Source organism: Rhineura floridana, chromosome 2, assembly GCF_030035675.1.
Source record: "Rhineura floridana isolate rRhiFlo1 chromosome 2, rRhiFlo1.hap2, whole genome shotgun sequence".
In the NCBI taxonomy this organism is placed as follows: Eukaryota; Metazoa; Chordata; class Lepidosauria; order Squamata; family Rhineuridae; genus Rhineura; species Rhineura floridana.
The window spans coordinates 83,717,791-83,744,044 of NC_084481.1; the positions used below are offsets into that span (position 1 = coordinate 83,717,791).

Genomic DNA, 26,254 nt, shown 5'->3' on the forward strand with positions numbered 1-26,254 from the left:
ACTATGATTATAGTGAGTGGTTTAAAAGAGTAAAACGTAACTTAGGGTAGATATTATTTCAGATCACTTTGAGTTATCTCTTTATTTTACCCTTTAGCAATAAGCACCCAATCCTCTTCTACTAATTATAATGACTGCAAAATAAACAAACTCTTACTTTTTACTGCAGGCAAACCAACATACTTCTTTCTTTGCTAGCTGGATAGAGAACACAACTGAAACTGAAAAGCAGGGTAAAGGAATGTCCAATGGGTGGAGTCTAACTCTTCCCCATAATACAAAGTTCTAGTATTTAACTCTTCAAGCATCATATACAGTAGGGCCCCGCTTATACGGCGGGTTAGGGACCAGGCCCCTGCCATAAAGCGGAACCCATAGACTATAATGGGGCTGTCGCGCGACAATGATGCAAAAATGTCACAAAATGCCGCAAAATCAGCTTTAAAAATGGGAATTTCCCGCCGCCGCATTAGCGGAATGCCAGAATGTGAAGCGCCGGTAAGCGGGGCCCTACTGTAGGCTGTTTTTTCAGGTTCACTTAAGTAATTATAGGATTGTGATAATAAAAAATCCATCAGTCAGGAAAAGTCTTGAGTGACCAGGCTTTTTGGGGTTGTTTCAGATTAGGCGTTTATTGTGTCCTCACTCTGCCTTATCTGCTAAATTTTTCAGAGGCTTCTATTCTTAAATTGCTCCTGTTGTTAATACAAGCTATCATTCATTCAGTGGAGGTTGTCATTGTCTGTCATGTCACAAAAAGACAATTTCCCCCCAGAAAAATCCGGGGGGGGGGGCAAAGCATAGCTGGGGGGGCAGTGCCCCCATTTGCCCTCTCCTGGGCTACAGACCAGGGCTTGCTGCTATCTCTCTCAGCTTAAACTATAGGGTTGTTGTGAGGATAAAATGTGCCTTGCCTTTGAAGAGTGTAATAAAAACAACATGTTACTCTATTCAAGGCTGGCTGCCATGACTCCAGAAGACTGATCATTTGGGAGAACACTGCAAGCCCCATGCTCATGTTAGGCAAAGCAAGGAGGCTGCTTTCTATCCAAGCTAATGTGGAATTAGCAGCAGCTGGTGGGGGCAGGCTAAATTGGGGCAGAGCAGCATTGTTCACCTGGCTGACCATTCATTAATTCACTGGCAATCACTCGTGGCCGAGTAAGATTGTCTTCCAGGGTAAGGTCTTTAACAGTGGGTCCGTAGGTGACTGTGGAGGCCAATTTTGGATCCACACAGCCTCCCACAGTGAGGACATTGGTTTCCGGATGGAAGACGGTCATGATGAGGATTTGCTTGACGTGCCTTCCGCTTAGCTCGTTTGTCCCTTTCATCCTGTACTTGTGCTTCTTCAAAGTCCATAGTACCTTTGATAATGGCGACCTCCAATTGGGACGCTTATGGGCCAAGGTTTCCCAGTTCTTGATGCTTATGTTACATTTTTTTAGATTAGCTTTGAGGACATCTTTAAACCTCTTTTGCTGTCCACAAATATTCCGTTTTCCATCCTTAAGTTGGGAGTAAAGTAGATGCTTTGGAAGATGGTGATCAGGCATTCAACAACATGGCCGGTCCAGCGAAGTTGATGTTGGAGGATCATTGTGTCAACACTGGTGGTCTTTGCTTCTTCTAATACACTAACGTTAGTCCGCCTATCTTCCCAAGTAATTTGCAGAATTTTCCGGAGGCAGCGTTGGTGGAATCTTTCAAGAAGTTGGGAGTGGCGTTTATAGATGGTCCATGTTTCACAGGCGTACAGTAAGGTCGGTAGTACAATGGCTTTGTAAATAAGCATTTTGGTCTCCCTGAGAATATCCCGATCCTCGAACACTCTACGCTTCATTTGGGAGAATGCAGCACTCGCAGAGCTCAGACGATGCTGAATTTCAGCGTCGATGTCAGCTTTTACAGAGAGATGGCTGCCAAGGTAAGAAAAGTGATCGACATTCTCCAGCGTCGCACCATTAAGCTGGATTGATGGTGCTACAGAGGGATTGGTTCACACTTGCTGATGAAGCACTTTGGGTTTTTTGATGTTAAGCGAGAGGCCAAGCTTTTCATATACTTCTGCAAAGACATTTAGGATAGTTTGAAGATCTTCCTCTGAATGTGCGGAGACTACATTATCATCGGCATATTGAAGTTCTACGACAGAGGTTGTAATTACCTTACTTTTTGCTTTCAGCCGACTGAGATTAAAAAGCTTTCCATCTGTTCAATATGCGATTTCCACGCCAGTGGGAAGTTTCCCCTCAACAAGGTGTAGAATCATGGCGATGAAAATAGCAAATAAGGTCGAGGCAATGACACATCCCTGTTTGGCGCCTGATCCCACTTTGAATGGATCACTTTGAGAGCCATTGTTATCCAAAATTGTTGCCATCATGTTATCATGGAGGAGTCGCAAAATATTCACAAATTTATCAGGGCATCCAATTTTCAGAAGGATGGTCCAGAGAGCAGTTCAATTTACAGTATCGAAGGCCTTAATCAGATCAATAAACTCCATATACAGAGGTCGGTTTTGCTCCCTGCATTTTTCTTGAAACTGTTGTGCAGTGAAGATCATGTCCACTGTCCCCCTGGAAGGGCGGAAACCATTTTGGGATTCAGGGAGGATGTCTTCTGAGATAGGTAGGAGGCAATTTGCGAGGATCCTTGCAAGGATTTTACCTGTGGTAGCTAGAACAGAAATGCCTCGGTAGTTCCCACAATCTGTTCTATCACCCTTCTTGAAAAGAGTGATAATTATGGCATCCCTAAAGTCTTCCGGGATCTCCTCCCTCATCCAGATTTTTTCAATGAGCTTGTGAAGTTGTTGTGTAAATTCAGGCCCACCTTCCTTAAAGACTTCAACAGGAATCCCATCAGGTCCACTAGCTTTTTTATTCTTCATTTGATTAATAGCTTTACTGACTTCATCCAAATTAGGGCATACTGCAAGCTCATCTCTAATTTGTTGTTGTGGGATTTACGAGAAGACCTCATCAGCCACAATAGAGTTACGATTAAGGAGGTTGTGGTAATGCTCTTTCCAATGCAGTGCAATAGACTCTTTGTCCTTTAGAAGTTTGGTACCATCTATTGAACATAAGGGATTTGTACCATAATTTGTTGGTCCGTAGATGGCCTTTGTGGCATTAAAAAAGCCCCGTGCATTGTGAGCATCTGCCAAATGCTGGATTTCTTGAGCTTTCTTTATCCACCAGGCGTTCTTAAGTTCTCTGGTTCTTCTTTGGACCTCAGCCTTTGCAATGGCATAGATTTTTTTCTTAGCAGCACAGTTAATGTCTTTCTGCCATATCTGGAATGCTTTCCTTTTCTTGTCAATTATACGTTTAATCTCACTATCATTCTCATCAAACCAGTCCTGATGTTTCTTAGTTTGGTATCCAATAGTTTGTTCACATGCTGCAATAATGGATGTCTTCAGTTTAATCCAGTGTTCCTCAACGTTTTCAGAGAGTTCCGTAGGTAGATGTTTCTTGAGAGATGTTTGAAAGCAAGCTCGCTTAATACGATCTTGAAGGGTGTGGATGTTCCTTTTACGCCTTGGTTTTCTTCCTTGGAGCCTACGTTGAGGAATAATATGAATGGCCATAGTGGATCGAATTAATCGGTGATCTCTCCAGCAGTCATCGGCGCTCGTCATGGCCCTGGTGAAGAGTACATCACGACAATCTCTGGCACGGACAATTACGTAATCCAGGAAATGCCAGTGCTTCGACCAAGGGTGCTTCCATGATGTTTTAAATTTATCTTTCTGGCGAAAGAGTGTGTCTCTGATAACAAGATCATGCTCTGCACATTTAGTCAGAAGTAGAATGCCATTCAGGTTGCTATTGCCAACTCCTTTCCCAATGGTTTCTGGCCATAAATCAAAATCATGCCCAACTCTTGCACTGAAATCGCCCAGGAGGATAATTTTATCCTCCTTAGGTATCTCTGATTAGATGGTGTCCAGCTAGGTATAAAAATTTTCCTTGATGTCTTCATCAGCATCTAATGTTGGTGCATAAGCACTTAGAATAGTTGCCAGCTGGTTTTTGGCGAGTTTTAATAGGAGAGTTGAGAGTCATTCTTTAATTCCAGTAGGAACTTCTGACAAGAGCGTCACAAGATCATTTTTAATAGCAAAGCCTACTCCATGTATTCTTCGTTCTTGTTCAGGCAGTCCTTTCCAGAAGAAGGTGTAACCTCCTTTTTCTTCCTTCAATTGTCCCTCTCCTGCACTTCGAGTTTCTTGGAGTGCTGCTATGTCAATATCAAAATGTCTCAACTCCCTCGCAATGATGGCAGTCCTGTGTTCAGGACATTCACTATCTGTATTGTCCAGCAATGTCCATATATTCCACGTTCCAAAGTTCATATGTCTTTTGCGACCGCTAAGTGGTGACCCCACTGGACGTGGTGATCCAGTCAGGGAGAGAGATGAGGCAGACTATGTTTAGGGCACCTTTTGTAGCCTCCTCCCCATACGGGGTGAGCAGAGTGGATCCTGAATAGGACTGCTCAGGCATGGATACAGGTGCCGAACAACTCAACTGCCTCGGTCCTTGAGCCAGGACAACTGAGTCTGTATCCACCGCCCATGTGCCTGTCCATGACTAGGGGCTTCTGGATTTCACAGTCCTGCCCCCGTTGCCATTCACCGATTGCCATGGGACTTTTGGTTTGGTCTGGTTGGAAGACGCCTGTGGTGAATTTGTTTTATGTGGGGAGATCGGTGCACGACGATCAACACACAATCTTGACAGAAAAAGGCTTTGATCCAATGGCATGGATACCACGACGATTGGAAATCTTTTATCTGCTGCAGTCTTCATCCGCCTTCACAGCTGTTGTAACATATACATTGTTATCCTCCACCTGTTCTGCCGTTGAGGACTTTCTTGGATCATTCTTTGTCTGGTTCCTCTCCCTTGACCTTACCGCCATGGGTGACCCTGCTGGGAATACATGACTCCCGACGGCATCGCTCACAGGGTTCATTGGAACACGCAAGCCCACTGCTGATAATTGAGAGGAAGTGGGGGAGGTGACAAGGAAGTTGGCATAGTGGGGGCTCGGCATCAGGAGTGTCAGAATGGCCCTGTTGCTATGCTGCAGCATGCAGACCTCCCCCCTGCTTTGCTCCTATCCCTCTCAGTTACCGGCAGCAACCTCCACGTTGGGAAGCCAGGTGAGCAATGCTACCCTACCCTGTTCCTCCACTATTGCTTAGAACAGTGGCTCCCAACTTTTTTCCTCATAGACCACTTGAAAACTGCTGAGAGTCTTTGCGGACCACTTAATAATTTTTCTGCTTGTTGTAGCAATTGCAATGCACTGTGCTAGATGCTGTAGGATTTTTAACTGTATTTTTACAGACATACCATAGACTACCAGAATGAAGTACACAGACCACTGATGGTCCACAGACTATAGTTTGGAAACCCCTGTCTTAGAATATATATTGCATTACACCTGCCAATGTTTGGTGTTTGGGGACTGAGTGCACCATATAATGTATCCCACCAGTGTCCGCTTAACCTGTAAATAGTACTTAAAGGTTTACAAAAGTACATAAACATTCACAAAAGATATCATATGTTTCTATTCTCTCTCTTCCTCTGCAGACTGGTTGTGTACAGACTGCTCTTAACATCTCACAACTGATGGAAGGAAGGAAAATGCCACAATACAATGCTATCCCTTCAGCAGGACTTTTCACTTCCAGGAGAAAGCATTATGAATTTGATTTTTATGTGTCATTGTTCTCTCTCTCAGTTCCCAAGCCAACAAATAAACAATCTCCAAACTATCTCTATTTGGGCTCAGAACCTAAACGCCACACTCCAGAGACGTCTCTCAAGAATTATCTTTCCAGAAACTCTCCAAAGCTTATGAGTAACTTTTGTTTTATGTCTAAGAGATAAAGTAACTCCAGTTGGTAAGATTCCCATTTTCTCCCCTTCACCCACCCACACAACTCTTCTCCTACACATTTGATGCTTCTACAGAAAAAAAACAAGTGAAATATAGATTTACATCTATAGAAATGATAAGCATCTATAAAGGAAAGAGAGTGGTGGCCGAGGGGTGGTGGTGGTGAGCTTTCTCACTTCCCCAAACAAGCCCAAATTATCTTCAAATAGCAGAGAAAGTAAAGAAAACTGATAGGGAAAAAACTTTTCCTAAATTCTTTTTCTCAGATGAGGATGAAGCAACAAAGGAATGAAGAAAAGATATATTCTGAAGTAGAATCTGTCCTGCAATAAGAAATATCTTTGACAGGCCAAAAAGCAGCTGAAAAAGTTTATACAGCTGAAGATACCACTTGTCACATTCCAGTGGTCTAGTCTCAGCTATTTTTTCCCTTCATTTTCTGCTGTGATAGGTCATTCTGTCCCACGCAACCAAAACAAAGGAGTGGTTGGAACAGTCCCATTGTTTTTGTCCTACAACAGCAAATATCAAGAAGTTCCCACTCAGCTTTCCATAAGCGTGGGGTTTGATATACAGTGCACTGGAAAATGAATTTACTAGGGAGGGATGATCATTTAAGTTTAAACATTCATCTTTGTGTTCTCATTAAATCTCAGCCAGGGCTATAAAAAAAATTCAAAATAAAAAATTGGCAAACACACATTTTAGGTACTAGCCTTTCACAGAGATGATGGTGATGATGGTGTTGCTGTTGATGATGATGATGAAGAAAAAGATAATGCTGCAAATCTTCAGATTTTTAGATGCCTAGACCTAACTGGAATTTTACCAGTCTGGATATCAGTTCTATAATTAGAGAATGCTCCAAGTGTTTTCAATTCCACATTTTGGGGGTTACCAAGAAATAAATAAAAATACAGTAATATACATCGTGATGTCTAATCGTAGCTTGTACCTATTGTCAACTCATATTGACTTGCATATATTTCCAAAGAGAACAAAATCTCTTTATATACTCCCATGCAGTTCAGGTTTGTAAAGCCCACTTTTTTACTAGAGGTAAGAGTAAACCTGTTGAAACCAATGGACTAAGAACATTGATTTCAATTATTCTGTTGTATAGGACTAATTCTGGACATAATCCTATGCTAATAAAGATCATTAGTTACACTAGCCACTGGCTAGTGAATAACTTTTTGATTCACATTAGTCATTATGTGGCTATTATAATCTGAATTCATATCAAGCTTTTATAGCAACTATAAAAAAGTATCTAAATTAACTATGACCAAGACAAAAATCTGAGTAAATAGCTCAGGTGTTTTTTGTTTTTGTAATGAGGACAGGACAATAGCACTATGCAAGCCACAAAAATTGAGGCATGTTCTCTGTCTTTACACAATTATTGTCCCAGTGTTCCTTGTTTCAGGGTCCCGAGACTTGAAAACCAAATTCAGCAGTCAAAATAAACCACATAACCTATAAATTATGGTGTTCTTCACTGAAAGGCGGAATGTTTGTTTCTCTTCTGAAGATGAATTGCAATCTTCGTCCCACTACAGCATCCAATAAACAGCAGTAACTGATAATCAGTACTATCTCTGGAGTTAATTTGAATGCAGAAGTCACATGAGGCTCAAGCAGGTCCAATTTTGACTCACAGATTGCTTAGTTAACATATCCTCTCTGGGAAGGCATGGGATCTACAAACTGTCAATTTCCAGTTCCTGCAACTTTCTAAGACCAAAAGCCCCAATAAACGCAGCATATTCACACATGGACATATGCCTCTGTTCGTATTAAATCCTAACAAGCTAATGAAAAGGAGCCCCCATTGCTTTCAAAGTGTGGGAAACAAAAAAAAACAAAAATACCTCCTTGTGTCACTGCTGCTGCTGCTGTCGCCGCTGCTGCTGCTAAAGAAGCTGTTTTCTTCCCTGTTTCATTAAAGCCATTACCTTCCAGAAGAGCATTTTTCCCTTCTTTTTTCCCAGCAGCAGTTGAGGTGGATGTTTCCATCTTAGACATACATATTCCAGCTTCCCAGTCCTTAAAAACAAAGCAAAAAAACCAACCAGTTCAGACATTTATTCTGTTAAAGATGCAAAAATCTGGATTCATGGAGGTTCATTCATCCCATTCCAAAATATAATTAAAAACATTAACAATAACAGATCTGTCTCTGTTATTGCTCTTGTTAATTGCTCACCAAGTCTTTGTTAAGCTTTTGTAATTATTACCAGAAAGGGCCCGAATCCATAAAAGGGCCAAGCTTTCGACTTTTTGATACTTTAGGGTTGACTTCCTGCCAACAATAAAATTATTTTTACTTTTATAAATCTAAAGTTGCTTTTTTTGCCAACAGGCAAGGTTAAAAAAGAAGAAGCAGCAGCAGCTGCTGCTTTTGGTCTGGGCTGTTAAAATTAGATATGTAACATCACTCAGAATCTTAAAAACATTTGCATCTTTCTATGGGAATTCTTTTAAAATTGCCCATTCTCAAAACTTCCTCAATCATAGCAATGGCATAAAATTGCAGACATTAATGATATTAGCAAATAAAATACACTTCTGGGAAACTACGTCTATGGATTTTGAGCTTAAATAAAATTTACTGTGGCTTTGTTTTGTTAAATGTTTTTGTACTTTAAAGAGAGAATGATCCAGCCAAAGTTAAGCATTTTAGTTAAGCATAATTCAACTAAATTTCCCACAGAATGAATGGAGACATTTGCTTAACTTTGGCTGGATCCTCATGCTTGGTAGTTTTAAGCAAATGAACTAGAGAGCAATCCTAAATTATTATGCAAAGTGGAAAATTCTTCTACATCCTAACAAGAAACACAACCATGCACATAACCCACAGAAACGAAAAATTAACTGCCTGATTATATGGGCCATCTTTAGTTTGATTAAATAGTGGGTTCTATCATAGATGTTTAAAATTAAGCACTCTACTATACTCATATCTCACTCAGAGTAACTCACTATACTAAGTGAAACAGAGCTGTCCTGATTTACTTAACACAAAAGCTCATTATTACAAAGGTACAATGGTGCAACCGTGTACCAGTAGTCTTGGTCAGAAAGGATGCAGTCCTATGCACAGTTTAAGTATCGCTGTTTTTGTTTGCTTAAAGGCTTTCTCCATAGGCATCTCATAAGTTCAATTATTATTGATAATAAGAATTCTCAAAGATGAAACACAGCATACTGCTGAGTCAGACCTTCAATACATCTAATTCAGTACTATCTATGCTGATTGGCAGCATCTCTCCAAGGTTTCAGACAACGGTCTTTTCCAGCCCTTCCACATGAAAGGCATGTGCTCTGCCAATGAGCTACGACACTTCCCAGCTCCTGCCCTGTTCTCTTCTGAATGTTGTATATTACAGATGAAAGAGAACAACACTGGGGCTGTAATTTTTCTGGACTTCTGTTGTGCATGGTTGGGTTGACTCAAGGAGATTAGATGTACCTAATTCTGGCCCACATCCCTTTTGTTGCTGGTTCAGCTCAGAACCTCATAAGACAGTGCTATAAGGATGAACTAATTCAGATGATCACTGCTGTAAGTATTTTATAGCCTGAATCTGTGAAAACTTCCATAATCATCATATGGTCAATTGTGGCAGATCATCGCTTCTTTTCACATCAGGCAGTTAACCCTACAGTTAAAGCCCAGATGAGAACACATCATATATTAGTCATCACTGAGAACAAACTATCTGGAAAGTAATCCTATTCTTCAGATATGCTGAAACAATACTTTTAAGACATCACTGAACATGGAATATTGCCCCCCCCTAAACACAAGAGAGTACAATTTTAAAAAAATATAGAGGCAATAGATCTTACTCTTAAACTGCTTTTTTCAGCTCTTAAAAATAACTGCATAGTTTAAAAATTATTTATATTTCCAAATCTTTGTATGTCTTCAAATGTGATAAACACTTCACTTTTTCTTATATTGAAGAGACACAGAAGAAAATACATTTATCTCATTAAAAATGGATCATGCATTTTTCTTTTTCACACACATACATTTTAAGTCTCACTTTTTAACCAAGTACATCAGCAGTATGTTAGATACCCATAAGACTGGAGCTTGTTATCCTCAGAAAGTACACAAAGTAACTCAGAATAAGTGAGACTTACAGTCAGTGATGCAAAACTGAGTGCCCAATTTAAAAAAAAAATGACACAGCTTTGCAATATTCAGCCATTAGTGGTAAAACCACAACAAACAAACCTAAAAAGATCCAGAGAGTTAACACCTAGATATTAGTTCCTAAACAATTAGCAACTTTTCATAGAGGCCATTCTAATCTCCAAATGAAAAGACATTGGCTCTTCTAAACAAGATGTAGACACAGAGATTGAGGAGGAGGACTGGATACAATTTTGCAAGAAACTACTAATGGCTATGTTTTTAAGGATGTTTTGTTTTAATATATTTTAAAGTCTGTTTTTATGATGTTTTAAAGTGTTTTTAGTGCTTTTGTTTGCCGCCCTGGGCTCCTGCTGGGAGGAAGGGCGGGATATAAATAAATAAATAAATAAATAAGCATCCTTGGAATTTCCAAGCTGAATGTTTGCCTAATGACATTCTTCAACTATATTTATGTTTAGTAAGCTGAACATATAAGACAGGGATCTTGAAGACCGATTTACCCCACCTCTATTTTCCTACTTTTTGTTGAAGGGAAAAACAGAAAAGTAGTGAGAGGGTGGACACCTATTCTTGCATTATTTGTTATTGGTGAGATTCCCACCAAAGGATAGAAATCTGGCCTAGGGATAGGTGAATCCTTGCATAACCACCTCAGGCCCTAGAACATAAGAAGTTGCCTTGTACTAAATCAGACGTTGGTACTTCTAGCTCAGTATTGTCTCTCCTCCAGGATTTCAGGCAGGAGATGTTCCCAACCCAACATGGAGATGCCAGGGATTGAACCTCGGGCTTTCCTGCATGAAAAGCAGATGCTTTACCACTAAGCTGTGGCCCAGATTCTGTTTCTACTTCTTCAAGTTCTGCCCTGTGAATTGATTGTATGTGCAGACATCCAATCGACACTCCATCAGAATGCACTGTGCTGGCTTCCACAACTGGCCCTATCCATATGACTGCAGTATTCACACTCACTTGCTGTATGGTATGGAATATTGCCTTAGAGCAGCAATTCTAAGGCTGCAGTCTTATGCATATCTACTCAGAAGTAAGCTCCATGGAACTCAATAGGACTTAATACTGAGCAGATAGCAGATAAGTGGGTATAGGCTCCAATCCAATCCACACTTACCTGGGATTGCACATGAGTGCACTGTAAGTGGCTCTGATAGAAAGCCACATTCAATCTATGTAGATCTATTGTAACATAATATACATAATAGCCAGGCTTGATCAGTAAAAATTAGACAGGAGATTAATATTTAACCCTCATGCATACCCAGCAAAAAAAAAAAAAAACCCACACTGGCTGACTTTGAGGTATATTTAGACCCCAATGAGATTTCTACTGGCAGGATGGAGTCACTTTGTACCCCAGAGACTTATTTTGGCCACCACAAGTGTGCTTGACATTACCAAAGCAACTTGAGTAAAACAAAAACTTACACAGAGGAGGTGGAATTTTACTCTACAGAATACGTTGGCCCCTTCTCCATGCATATTGAGTAAACTGGGGTATTTTTGGACCCCAGTGGGTTTTTTTCCCCAGAAGGAAAACAGTAAGTAGTAACTAACTGAAATTTGGGGACCTTATATGGGTGATGGTTTGTGACAATGTTCTAGAAGGACAACCCTGTAAGTCTCATACATAAATTACACAATAAAAGGCAGAAATTGGCCCCCACAGCTTTTGACCCCAGTTTGTTTGTTTGTTTCCAGAAGGAAAATGGTAAGTAGTAACTAGCTGGAATTTGGGGGTCTTGTATAGTTTAAAATTTGTGACAATATCCTCGAAGGACATCCCTCTAGGGCAATTATAAAACAGAACAATTTTATTCTGTTTGTATTATTCTTTGTTAGCCACAGTCTTTTTGGAGAAATAGGGGAGACAGATTTTTTTTTAAAAAAAATACAAATAAATATTTATTTAGAAGAACATCCCACTGTACTCAGTAGGACTTATTTCTTAGTAAGTGGGCTCTGGGTATGTGAATCCAAAAATAATAAAGTGATTATAAATATTTGTATTTAACAGGTAAATCCTTCTCAAGTGGTGGACTGAAAGGAAATAAAAAAAAGAATGTAGTCCTCTAATCTTTGGGATTTAAGCGACTTAGTACACATAAGTCTATAATTATTTGCTGATTTAAGGGTACTGGCTGGCTGAGTGAATTAGAAATGGAATACAGGGTCTTTCAGCTCTAGGTCACAGGGTCAGCAAGTCAGTAATGACCAACAGTTTTTCCCAATTGACCACCAGTCCCCATCGAAGAAGCAATAACAGAAAGTGATTGAGGATGGGCCAAGGAGGGACCCAGCTACAGTGTGGTTCTAAGTGAGCCACTGTACAATCTGAAGGAAAGAAGCCATTCATTTATAACTTTTCCATACCTGCTTTATATCTCTGAAGTTATTCTTGGTATTTCACCTATCACACAACCATCCTAAGAAAGGAAGCTCCAGAAGGGACTTACGGAGATATCAGAATCAAGACTGAGCAAGATGGTGCTCGACTATACTCTTAATTTTTTTAAGAGCCCATTTTTAGCATCCTGAACAAATTCATAATCCATTCTACACTGTAGAACTGGCTGTAAAAGCAAGCCAGAGTCAGCATTCTTATGTGTGCAAGTAGCCACTGACTTTGTTTTCTCAATATTGTCACCCAGAAATACACACTCCCATCTGCACTACATACTTAAAGCAGTATTTTGCCACTTTAAACAGTCATGGCTTCCCCCAAAGAATCATGGGAACGGTAGTTTGTTAAAGGTGCTGAAAGTTGTTAGGAGACCCCTATTTCTGTCACAGAGATACAATTCCCAGATTGGCTTCACAGTCAATCCCCCTTCCCAGGGAAGTTGGGAATTATAGTTCTCTGAGGGGAATTGGGGGTCTCCTCACAATTTTCAGCACCCTTTGCAAACTACAGTTCTCATGATTCTTTGGGTGAAGCCGTGAATGTTTAAAGTGGTATGATACTGCTTTAAATGTATAGTGCAGATGAGCCCATAGATATTTCTAACTGTTGAGTGTTCTGTTTCTAGTTATCGTCTCAATGCTATCGACAATAAGGGACTTGTTTGGACAATCCAATGTGAACAAGTCCAGAAATATAGAAAAAATAAGCTTAGATGGGGATTTGCAGATCACATACATTAGTCCAGTTCCAAACACCCTCTTTGCTAAACTATTTAGAAGAAGATGGAGGAGAAAGTGGTTAGGGACACAAGGGACATTGTGTATCACACTAAGTGTAAACTGATAAAAACAGTCCATGGAAACCTTCTTGAGATGCTTTTCTCCTGATTACTCCTGAAATGGAGAGACACATGTTTTTATTTTCGAGCCTTTAGTGTAGGGGTAGCCAACCTGGTGCCCTCCAGTTGTATTTGGGCTACAAATCCCAAGTGACCATTGGCCAGGTGGCTGAGACTAATAGCTGTTGGAGTCCAACAATATCTGAAGGATACCATATTGGCTATTCCTGCTTCCACAGAGACTACCGTAAACACATGAAGCTGCTTTAAACTGAGGCGATCACATGTCCATCTAGCCCATTTTTGCTTACTCTGACAGGTAGCAACAATTTGGGGTCTCTGGCAGAGACTGCTTTCATCCATAGCTTGATCCTTTTAGCTGGTGTTACTGGTGATTGAACTATAACTTTCAGTATGCTTGGGGAAGGTCCATAGTTCAGTGATAGCAGGAGGTCCCAGGTTCAATCCCTGGCATCTTGAGGTAGGGCTGGGAATGTCTCCATTTTGAAACCCTGGATAGCCACTGCCAGTCAGTGTAGACAATACTGAGCTAGAGGAACCAATGGTCTGACTTGGTATAAGGCAGCTTCCTAAGTTCATGTGTTCTACCATGATGAGCTGTAGCCCCTATGAGCCATGGCCTCTTCTCCAGTGGATGGAGGAAGCACAAAGGAGGCTAGGCAAGGTATTTGACCCTGGCCCCAAGGCCTATCTGCAAAAGACAATTAGCCAGCAGCTGCATGAATGCATTGGATGATCCCTATGTGTCTTTATCATACCAGCTTGTAAGAGAAGGAGGAGGTGCAGTTAATAAATCTGTGAAGTATGGTTTCTGCTACACCACACTATCACATTCATGTCAGGGCCTCAAGTCATATGATAGAATGGTATGAGACTCCAGATTTGAGATAACTATATAATTCTGATCACTGAGACCTCTCTGTCAGTTTGAAGCTTCCCTGAACCCTCAAGTTTGCCTGTAGGCAGAATGCTAGGGATGAGACATCTGTAGAAAGGTTGGCAGCCTCCCACTGGACAAGAAATCTGCACATAACCAGGTCCCAGTCTCCCCCCCCCTGCAATGCTGGACACTTGTGTCTTGCTTTGCTTATAATAAATTTAAAATGGGATACTCCTCAATCTTCTGATGCCTCCAAATCCTACAATTGGTGGCACCGTGATAGACATACAGATTTCTATGACGTACTTACAAGCAGCCAGCACACATCTAAAGGATTTCTCATCTTTCATTTTATCAAGGCAGGCTGCACAAAATTGCTCTAATGTTGCTCATCCTTGCCTGACATTTTCTTGGTGCTGACTCTATTACAGTTTCATGACAGGGCCGACTCCAGGCACGCTGAGGCCCTTGGGCTCCAGCCAGCCCCTGGCCCTGGCACACGCTGCCGCAGATCACACTGCCCGCCCATTCCCTCGCTCTGCCTAACTTTTTGTCCTGTGTTTTGTGGCTGCACACGCAGTGCTGCCCTTAACCAAGATGGCAACCGAGGTTTCCCCTAAGGGGCTGAAGCCTCCACTGCTATTTTGGTTAATGGCACACGTGTACTATGCACACACAGGGCTGCCATCAACCAAGATGGTGATGGACGCTTCAGCCTCTTAGGGAAAACTTGGCCGCCATCTTGGTTAAGGGCAGCACTGTACATGCAGCCACAAAACACAGGAAAGGTAGGCGGAGAGAGGGAACGGGTGGGTGGTGTGATCAGCGGCAGCGATTCTGTCACGGATCACAGAAGGGGAGCGCTACTCCCCCACCCTAAATAGGGGCTCTTCAGGGGCCCTTCTGGGCCATGCGGCCCTCAGGCAGGGCCCAACCTTTTCGCCCTTTAGAGCCAGCCCTGAAAAAGGATACCAGGGTAGTTTTGTTACCAATCATCGTAGTGGCTAAATCTCTCTGTTTTCTAAGAACACACAAAACTGTCATGTTTACAGTTAGACCACTGAAGAATAAGTCTACATCTCTGAGGATGCCAAACACATATTTTATGTGTAAAGTTAGTTTCACTTTTGAAGGAAAGAAACTAGCCTCCCTACTCTTCCTTGCTTTTTGCTTTTTGTGCATTCAGTTTTCAAATTCTTCCATGGCCTTATGCAAGATAGAATTTACAAATCCAGCCACAGATTAATCCTATGGGGCAGCCATTTGGCATGGAAAAATCGAAAAGCCTCCTTTTATTTACTGGTAAACACTACGCAGAAGTAGGCACACAGCAGAAGACCTTGTGCAACATTCAGACAGGACTCTTTCCTTAGACATTACTCAGAATTAAAAACCTTAGTTGCATTGCTAAGCCTGCTCAGCTGCATAGTTTTCTCTGCAGCAGAGAGCTAGGCAATTGATTTTGACGCCACGAGCAACTTGCATTTTGTAACTGAAATATAGTTCTGTCGTGATGCTAAAATATTTAGAAATGCCCAAGATCTCAATAAGGAAACTGCTTTATGATTTACCCTGGATGACCCCAGCTATTTTAACAGCTGCATCATATATAATGAAAGGGAGGGATCCCAATGGGATTTTAAAGAAAATAACTCAGAAGTACATTCAGAGGAAAACAAAGGAGCGTTAAGCACTTTCCTGAGAACAGTCCTTCATGGCCTGTATGCTATGGTCAAAACTGTTTTCTAAGGACTGAAGCAAATCAACAGTTTGGAGAGCAACAGGGGCCCAGGAAGAGTAGATGTGGGTCTATGTCCAAAATAGTATAGTACTGCCTACTAGAAGAGAATATTTTTATTTTTATTTACTCATTTATTTACAGCATTTTCATACTGCCCATTCACAAAAAGTACTCTGGGAAGTGTACAGAACCATAACACTGAATACACAGTATAGACACAAAATCAGAACAAACTGAATTACTGATAAAGTAAAGGTAATCAGAAAGCCACCACGTAAAATGCAGGTTTTGTGGAGACAATTTAGATCTGGGGTGGATGAATGTGGTTTATATGAATCCCACCCCCCACCATAGTATAATGCATTTATGTAAAGGTTTTAAAATGTAAGTAACTTGAAAACCTTTTAGGTAACAAGGAACTTATAAATCAGTTTACACATAAGTAGACCTACAAGGTCTTTCTAGGACATTGTCACAAATTGTCACCCATACAAGGTCCCCAAATTTCTGCCAGTTACCACTTACCACTTTCCTTCTGGAAACAAAAAACTGAGGCATAAAATGTCCCAGAAATGCATTAGAGCATATTTACAATCCCAGCTAGGGTTGCCAGGTCAGAAGCATCCCAAACTCTGAGATTTGAGGGACAGGCCCGAGTGATGTCACAGGGGTGGGCCCGAGTGATGTAATTAAGCATCAACCACAGTTGCTTGGAGCATACAACTAAAACAAAAACATTTATCTCATTGGAAATTAAGAAAGAAATCTTAGCTAAAAGACAGAGCCTGGGTAGGGAACATTTAATCTAGCCTACTTGCTTCTGGCAAGAAAGGTTTAAGTGCCCTCAGGCCAGCCCAGTCAACAGAAGGCCATTGTAGGAAGAAAGGAGCCTAGAGTTATGGAGCTGTTAGATGGGAGCACTGAGGAGTAAAAAAAGCCCCTGAAAGCTGCAATTCTAAACACACTTACTTACTGAGAAATGAGTAGGAGTAAGAAGATTCTCTATCCTTTTCTGTCTACACTGTGGGCTGCTATCAACTCACTTTGACAGCCAACCCAATTCCAGTGAGTAATAATTGACAGAAAGAAAACACATGTGGTTTGGTCTACCTTTATAGGCAGCTTGGGAACAACAATAATTGCAGCCATGCTGCCCAATATATGAATTCTCTTTTGTCACTATTGGGCAAGAAACACACCATTATGCAACCAACAAGGTGCATCATCAGTAGCTTTAAGGGGGTTGAGCTGACCACATGGAACCACTGTTGTTGCTACTATAGATGTAAGGGAGTGAGGTTAAAGGTAAATGAAATGCAAATAGAAAAATAAAAAGAAAAGACAGTGCTGATTTTCTAAATTCAATACCATACCAACCACAAGAAGATTCCTATGAAGATTCCTAAGAAGGCAGAAAACTCAGCATTCCACAACCAGTCACGGTTGCTAACCAACAAACAAAACTAAAAAACTCCTGGCAGCCAGTCAGCCAAGGTCACAGAAATCCCCATGCAGCACAACCTGACTTGGGGGCTACAGTTAGTGCAGAATGCTGTGGCACTATTGCTGACATGAGAGAGTCCCTATCAGCACATAATACCTCTGCTCTGAAATCTGCACTGGTTGCTGATTTGCTAGCAGGCCAAGTTCAAGGTGTGTTTTCCATGTTACGGGTGCCACATAGTACTTGTTCTGCTTTTGTAAGAAACCAATCCTATAGTGTGGCAGCACCTAACCTTTGGAACTCCCTGCCTATTGACATCAGGCAGACACCTTCATTGTACTCTTTTCAGCACCTGCTAAAAACATTTTTGTTTAGGTAAGTCTACCCAGGCATGCAGAAGCTATGGTTTTTTATCTGGTTTTAACTCATTGTTGGTTTTATTATTTTGAATGTTTTTAAATACCTGTCTTTAACTGTTTTTGCCAATAATTTTATTGTTTTAATTCCTTCTGTAAACCCCTTTGAGATATTTTACAATAAGATGGTATATAAATGTTGCAAATAAAATACATAAATACATTTTGGAGTCACTGTGGCCCTTGGGTCTCTTTGCTCTTTTAGGAATAAAGGAATCTGCACATTCAACACACATTTGAAGCATATGAATCACACCACAGAATCATGGGAACTGTAGCTTGTTAAGGGTGGTGGGAACTATAACTGTGAGGGGGAAATTACACTTCCAAGGATACTTTAGGTGAAGTCATGCACTTTAAATGTGAGTTGCATATGCTTTAAATGCATTGTGTTGATCTACTTAATAAACTTTTCCTGCATGTAAATTGTTTTAAATAATTTTTAAAAATGGAAATGAGCTATAAAGTTTACTGGGTGACCATGGGCTACTCACCATCTGTCAGCCTAATCTGGCCCCCAGAATGAAAACAACAGAGGGGAACCATGACCACCCCAAGGAAGGACACACTTAAATTGTAGTGAAAATAATAGTGTACAACCATAGTGTGAAATCAGATATTTATCAGGACATAGTATGAATAAATATTTATATAAGCATGACTGTCAAAGATGTGTATTATTTATACAACCTGTCAAGATATTTATAGTGCAATCCTATGCATGTTTACTCAAAAGCAAGTCCCAATATAATCAATGGGGCTTACTCAAACAGGGAAGTGTGCACAGAACTGCAACCTCAAGTGATAAGGAACTTCGCTTATGCAACCCAAAATTCAGAATCATGCCACTTAAGCTGTTTGGCTACTGTTTATACTTATTTTTATGGTTATTGGATTTTAAAGGGATTTATTTCTTGCTGGGAGCTGCCATGGTTTCTAATCACCAGCCCTACCTCACAGGGTTGTTGGGAAGACTCCATATACACACACACACTGGAGACATAAAAATGCATACACCCCATATAATAGTTTATTGTCAAAATGAGTTGTTCACTGCAGAACATTTTTTTTAAAAAATAGAATAAAATCAGTATAAGTTTTCTATATAATAAAAGCAGTGATACCTATGTTAGCCCTGCCTAATTGCTTTAAAAAGTAGTATTGGAGGAGGAGAGAAAGATTTACAATACAATCCTTTGCTATATTCACTCAAAAGTCCCATTAATTTACAGCAGAATCCTAACCATGTCTACTCAAAAGTAAGTTCTATTGAATTCAATGGGGTTTACTCTGGGTATGTGGCATTAGCATTGCGGCTTTATTCCCAGAAAAGTGTGTATTGGATTAAAGCTTTGTATTGGGAAGGTTTTCAAAAACACTGTTCTCTTCAACAGCCCAGAAAAAATTACAACTTGTTTGATTCATACACACGAGAGAGAAAAAGACTTTTGCTACTGCTGAAAGCTATATACTTATTCAGTTTTTGAGATTCTCAGATAAGCAGGAAGAAACAACAGTTTTCTCAACTTGCAATGGGGTCTAGCTACTGCCTGGAGGTCAACAAATCCCTTGCCAATCACAACCCTGACTTCACTGCAAACCTGAAAGAGCGGGTTAGAGCAGCCAGCTAAGAGCTCATTTAATATAGGTTGGAGGGGGCAGCTGATGTTTTGGTGTATATCTCTTGAAGCAGACCACCTAGACACTTAATTGTTTTTTAAAAAATAAAAGCTGAGAGTCCAGAGTTTAAGGTGACTCACCCAGGGGCCCAGAGAGGACCCCCAAAATCTAGAGTCTCTGGGCAAAAACCAGAGACCTGGCAACCCTAATCCTTGTTGGAAATGGGGCAAGAGCAACTCCTGGTTTGTTCTTTTGTTTGTGTTCCAGAAGGGAGATAGAGTTAGGGTCCTCCAGATGGATAGGCTTGATTACCTTTACCTGTGCTGCTTTGATTGACTTCCTTCCGTTGTTAGACTAATATGTCTTAGGGAAGCTAATCTGCCCCTCCTCCTTCCACTCTTTTCTCTCTTCTCTTCTTCGACTGTCTGAGAGAGACACCTTTGTCTCTGCTCTCTTTCTCCTGAGCCATGAGGGCAACTCCCAAGCCTGGGCGTTGCACCTCCAACTTAGTTAGTTAGAACTAGGTATGCCTTTTTATCTACTATGTATTTCTATAAATAAAGTAGCTTTTCTTGTTTTACTAAGTCTTAAGTCTCAGTGATCTCAATGCAGGGTAAAAGTCTGCTTTCTTAGGTAAACGCACACAACTGGCACACATGCATTTCAGACCACCAACGTTCTCTGCTAACATTTATACAAATTTACACAACAAAGGGTTATGGCGACCCAGTAAACTATGTTGAATTGCAAGTTGTGCCTAAAAGCTAAAAAGGCTAAATACTGTGTGTGATTTACAAAAGAGATCAACAAAAATGAGACTTTAAGTTAGAGAAAGAAAAGCAGAGCAAAAGATAGGAAAGGATGGCTGAAGCATCAACATTTAAGAAAAGCATCCTGAGGCTTGAAAAGGAAAACTATGGAGTGTGGAATCTGGTTCACTGCACTCCTTGAAGGGGAAGATTTAAATGGAATCATGACTGATCCTGAACCCTCAGCAGAGGATGAAACTGCTACAGCATCCTGGAGATGTAAGCATGAAAAAGTGAAATCTCTGCTTATTTCTGCATTATCAGATGAGGCACTAAATGTTTGCATAGGATGTAAGAGTGTGAAAGGAATGTGGCAGAAGCTAGAAGAAACATATGACAGAAAGTCTAAGAATCATGTAATGTACCTTTACAAGGAGTTGTTTTCTCTGAAGGAGACTGCTGAGAGAGGCAGCCTGAATACACATATAGAAAGGTTCACAAAACTGCTAGTTGAACTGCAAAGATGCAGGAGGGGCTTGGCTGATGATGAAATGAAAAAGGCACTGCTCCTGAGCTCTCTCCATGAGCATCATAATTAATTTCCTGTGTGCTAGAAAATTCTGACCAAAACATGTGTCAGATCATATCATATTTGAAGGACCAAGATTTTAAAGAGAGACAGGAACACACTCTGACTGAAGAGGCAAACCTTACTATGGGCAGGAACAAACAAAGAGTAGCAACATGAGTCATTGCCTGAATCCACAGGGCAAGGGACACAGACGGAAATTCTGTTTTAAGTGCAGATCTCCAAACAATCTTCAAAGAGATTGCAATAGGTATCAGACAGGAGCAAAGCCTGACTTTAAACAAAGGCAGACTGAAGAGGGAGAAGGCTCTGGGCAGAGAAAGGCAAAAACAAAGGTTTCTAGTTACCATGTATTGGATGAAAGGAAAGATGATTATAAAAACAGATTTTTAATCGATTCAGGATGTACAATCCACCTAATAAAAGATAAAAAATTGTTTAAGTATTTCAAAAACTTTACACAAGAAGTAAAAACTGCCTCTGGATATATTTTTCGTTGTCAAGGAATAGGCACAGTGAAACTGCTTTGCAAAACGCCAGAAGGCGAAAGACAGCTTGAACTTAAAAACTGCCTATATGTTCCAGATTTTAAAGACAACTTAATAAGTGCTACTAAGATAATGGAATTGGGGGATGAACTTTATATGAGTGGAGAATTTTGCAACGTTCTGGATGAAGGAGAAATATGCTGCACTGCAAAAATAAAAAATGGCCTTTTGCATATAGAATACCTTGAAGCTATACATGTAAATATGGTCAAGGAAACCTGTAATTCTGAATGTTTGCATATTTTGCACAGAAGAATGGGGCATGCCAGCTTAGCCAGAGTAATTGTGCTAGAGAAAAAAATTTTGGCTAGAGGCATTAAAATGAGACCATGCAAATGCACAGAAAGATGTGAGTGCTGTATAAAGACAAAGAGTGTGAAACCAAAATTTCCTAAGAAAAGTGAGAGGAAAAAGCCTCTAGAATTAATTCACACAGATCTTTGTGGGACAGTGAAAGTGCCATCCCAGGGTGGAAATTTATACATGCTGATTTTTATAGATGACTACTTGAGGTATACTACAATGTGCCTGCTAAAAGAGAAAAGTCAAGTACTTCAAAAATTGAAGGACTATGTCAGGATTGTGACCAACAAATTTGGCAGAAAGCCACAGATCATAAGATCTGACAATGGAAGAGAATATGTGTCCAGGGCAGAGCTTGGAAAAGTTATTTTTTTAATCTACAACTCCCATCAGCCCCAGCCAGCATGACCACTGGATTGGGCTGATGGGAGTTGTAGTTCAAAAAAGTAACTTTTCCAAGCTCTGGTCCAGGACTATGCAAGACTATCTCCATGCGAAAGGCATAGAGCACCAGACCACAGACTACCAGAACAGAATGGGGTCGCGGAATGAATGAACTGGACTCTTGGACAAATGATTCGTTCCTTGTTGGAAGATGCATAGTTACCAAAGAAATACTGGAGGGAAGCAGCAGTTACTGCCACCTACCTGCAGAACCGACTTCCTGCATCTGCAACCAACAAAACACTATTTGAACTATGGCATGATAGGACACCAAGCGTGTCTCTCTTTCATGTATTTGGGTGCAAGCCTTTGTGCACATCCCAAAACAAAAGAGATCAAAACTTGACAACACTGCCAGGGAAGTAATATTCATTGGATATTCTTCAACACAGAAGGGATACAGAGTAATAGATCCCCAAAATGGCAAAGCTGGAGTATACAGAGCTGTCCACTTTGATGAAGGAAAGTGTGCACACCAACCAGAAGAGGTGCCACACCAAACAGGAAGAAGAAGCTCAGTTATTCTTCCACCACAGAAGGTATAACAATAATATACCTGCAGAGTAAGGTGAGGAATCTGAGCCACAACAGGCAACAGAGCCAGAAGGTGCAGTCGAAGCGCCAGCACCCAGACACTCTGAACGCACCAACAGAAGTGTACCACCAGAGAGACTTGCTTACCTCGTGAGAGATGAACTTCCAGAGCCAGAGACCTGGAAAGAGATTGAAACCTTACCCAAAGCTGAAGCTGAGAGGTGGAGGCAGGCAGCCAAGGGAGAGCTGGAAGCTCTACACAAAAGTAAAACTTGGACACTGACCAAGCTGCCTCAAGAAAGGAAATCTGTAGGCTACAAGAGGAAATTCAAGAAAAAGCCAGATGCTAAAGGAAACGTTGAGAGATACAAGACAAGCCATCAGAAAACATCTGTATATCAATACTGTTACCAGGCCAGATGTGATGTTAGCAGTGGGATACCTGTGCAAAAACCAGCTCGCCAACCAAGATGGAATGGGAAGCAATAAGGAGAGTGGTGAGATATCTAAAGGGCACTACAACTATGAAACTAAAGCTAGCATCTACCCGAGATCCCAAACTAGTGGGATATGCAAAGGCTACTTGAACTGTTTAAAGACTTAGGCATCTCTATACCTGGGCCTGTTGTGATGCATGAGGACAACTAAGGATGCATCAGACTCATGGAGTCAGAAGGGGTTTGTTCACGAACCAAGTACATAGACATGAAGCACCATTTCATTAGAAATACCTACTGCAGAGGACTACTCAAGTTGGAGTATTGTCCAACGGAAGACATGACTGCAGACGCTCTCACAAAGGCATTGGGCAAAGTCAGACACTGCAGGCTGTGAGACAAGATGAACCTCGTGGGCTGAACCAAACACTTGTTGGAAGTGGGGCAAGAACAACTCCTGTTTTGTTCTTTTGTTTGTGTTCCAGAAGGGAGATAGAGTTAGGGTCCTCCAGATGGATAGGCTTGATTACCTTCACCTGTGATGCTCTGACTGACTTCCTTCCGTCATTAGACTGATACATCTTAGGGAAGCTTATCTGCCTCCTTACATCCTTTCCTCTCTTCTCTTCTTCTTCTTCGAGAGGAGACACATTGCACCTCCAACTTAGTTAGAACTAGACATGCCATTCTATTTACTATGTATTTCTATAAATAAAGCAGCTTTTCTTATTTTACTAAGTCTTAAGTCTCAGTGATCTCAATGCAGGCTAAAAGCCTGCTTTCTTAGGTAAACGCACACACTGGCACACACACATTTCAGACCGCTGATGTTCTCTGCTAACATTTATACAGGTAGCAAATGTTCCATTCCTGGGCAAGGTCCTGGAACGAGTGGTGGCAGGCCAGACACTCTTGGATGAGACCGATTATCTGGATCCATTTCAGTCGGGTTTCAGGCCTGGTTTTGGCACGGAAACAGCCTTGGTCGCCCTGTATGATGACCTCTGTCAGGAGAGAGACAGGGGAAGTATGACTCTGTTGATTCTCCTTGATCTCTTAGAGGCTTTCAATACCATCGACCATGGTATCCTTCTGGGAAGACTGGCTGAGTTGAGAGTGGGAGGGACTGCATGGTGGTGGTTCCATTCCTACTTGGCAGGTCAGCTCCAGAAGGTGGTGCTTGGGGAACATTGCTTGGCACCCTGGACTCTCCAATATGGGGTTCTGCAGGGGTCAGTTCTGTCCCCCATGCTGTTCAACATCTACATGAAACCGTTGGGTGCAGTCATCCGGAGCTTTGGAGTGTATTGCCATCAGTATGCTGATGACACGCAGCTCTATTTCTCCTTTTCATCTTCTTCAGGTGGGGCTGTCAATGTGCTGAACCAGTGCCTGGCTGCGACAATGGACTGGATGAGGGCTAATAAACTGAGGCTCAATCCAGACAAGACTGAGATGCTGCTAGCTGGTGGTTCTTCTGACTGGATGGTGGATGTTCAACCTGTCCTGGATGGGGTTGCACTCCCCTTGAAGGAGCAGGTTCGTAGCTTGGGGGTTCTCCTAGAACCATCTCTGTCACTTGAGGCTCAGGTAGCCTCGGTGGAACGGAGTGCCTTCTACGAACATCAGATGGTGGCCCAGCTATGCCCCTATCTGGACAGGGATAACCTGGCTTCAGTTGTCCATGCTCTGGTAACCTCCAAGTCAGATTACTGCAATGCACTCTACGTGGGGCTGCCTTTGAAGACGGTTTGGAAACTGCTGCTTGTGCAAAATGCAGCGGCCAGATTGGTAACAGGGACCAGATGGTTCGAACATATAAAACTGATTCTGGCCCGCTTTCATTGGCTGCCTGTATGTTTCTGAGCTCGATTCAAGGTGCTGGTTTTAACATATAAAGCCTTACACGGCTTAGGACCACAGTATCTGATGGAACGCCTCTCCAGAGACAAACCCACCCGTACACTACGCTGGACATCCAAGGCCCTCCTCTGGGTGCCTCCTCCAAGGGAAGCTGGGAGTCTGGCAACAAGGGAGAGGGCCTTCTCAGTGGTGGCTCCCAAATTATGGAGTTATCTGGTGACGAGGTGCACCTGGCGCCAGCATTGTTATCTTTTCGGTGTCTTTTCAAGACTTCCCTCTTCTCCCAGGCATTTTAGCATGTGTTTTTAAATTGCTTTTTAAAAATGTGTTTTTAAATTTGTATATTAATGTTTTTAATTGTTGTAAACCACCCAGAGAGCTTTGGCTATGGGGCGGTATACAAATGCAATAAATAAATAAATAAATATTATACAAATTTACACAACAATCCCAGCCAATGTTAGCAGATTGGGGTAGTAAAAGCACCCCACTATTTTTTCATAGAAAACTTGTCTGGGACAGGTCAACAAAGAGCACTAGAATCAAATGCCCAGAAATATTCTACCTCCTCTGAATAAGTGTTTTCTGGTTCTGGGTGTTTGAGTATTGACAAGCACACATCTTCTGACACTACAGACTCAAATGTATCTGGCCTCAGTTATCAGCCCACCATACACTGGAAATCTCATTGGGATAGAAAATACACCACCAAAACAGTGTGTTTTTCCCCCTCGACATTGGATTATATTAAGTAAATTCTGCTTTGTATGAGGGTTTTTTTTTTTACTAATATACATACCTGTATATTATTGTGCATACTTTCTTGTACTTTTTTTTGCTTGAAAAACTGCATCACAACATTTGAAGACGTGAAATGAAAGCTGCATTTCTGTTTGTGTATTGGTTTAGATGTGCAAATTTTTTTCTTTCAACATCACATTCAAACTGAGACCTAGTGTGACAAAGTAGTTTGAGTGATGGATTGGACCTGGGAGACCTGGTTCAAATCCCCACCCATCTAGGAAGCTCTCTGAGTGACTCTCTCTGCCAGTCACTGTCTCCTAGTCTAGCCTAGCTTTCCTCACAGGGTTGTTGTATGAATAAAATGGGGAGGGGGAGAACAAATATGACTCCTTGAGCTCCTTGGAGGAAAGACATAAATGCAACAAATAAATAAATACTAAAGGAATTTCTTCTCCATTCTTAGGCAGATCAGAATTTTTTAAAAAATGTTTTAATGAGACTAACGCACACACCCTGCTAGCGTGGGTTATGGTTAAACGTCCGTGTACAATCCATTCTCCAA

The 26,254-nt window shown here is 41.3% G+C and overlaps 1 protein-coding gene across 5 annotated transcripts in view; it reads right to left on the reverse strand.

The window, feature by feature from the left end:
• The window catches only part of GLI2 (GLI family zinc finger 2), a 350,757-nt gene that overhangs the window by 262,057 nt on the left and 62,446 nt on the right, over positions 1–26,254 (reverse strand). For 4 of the 5 annotated variants that reach the window (XM_061609156.1, XM_061609157.1, XM_061609159.1 and 1 more), the window contains exon 2: positions 7,803–7,977. In XM_061609156.1, coding sequence (XP_061465140.1) covers positions 7,803–7,956 — 154 coding nt within the window. In that variant the 5' untranslated portion in view covers positions 7,957–7,977. The remainder of the gene's footprint in view (positions 1–7,802; positions 7,978–26,254) is intronic. The other variant, XM_061609158.1, reaches the window with a different exon arrangement.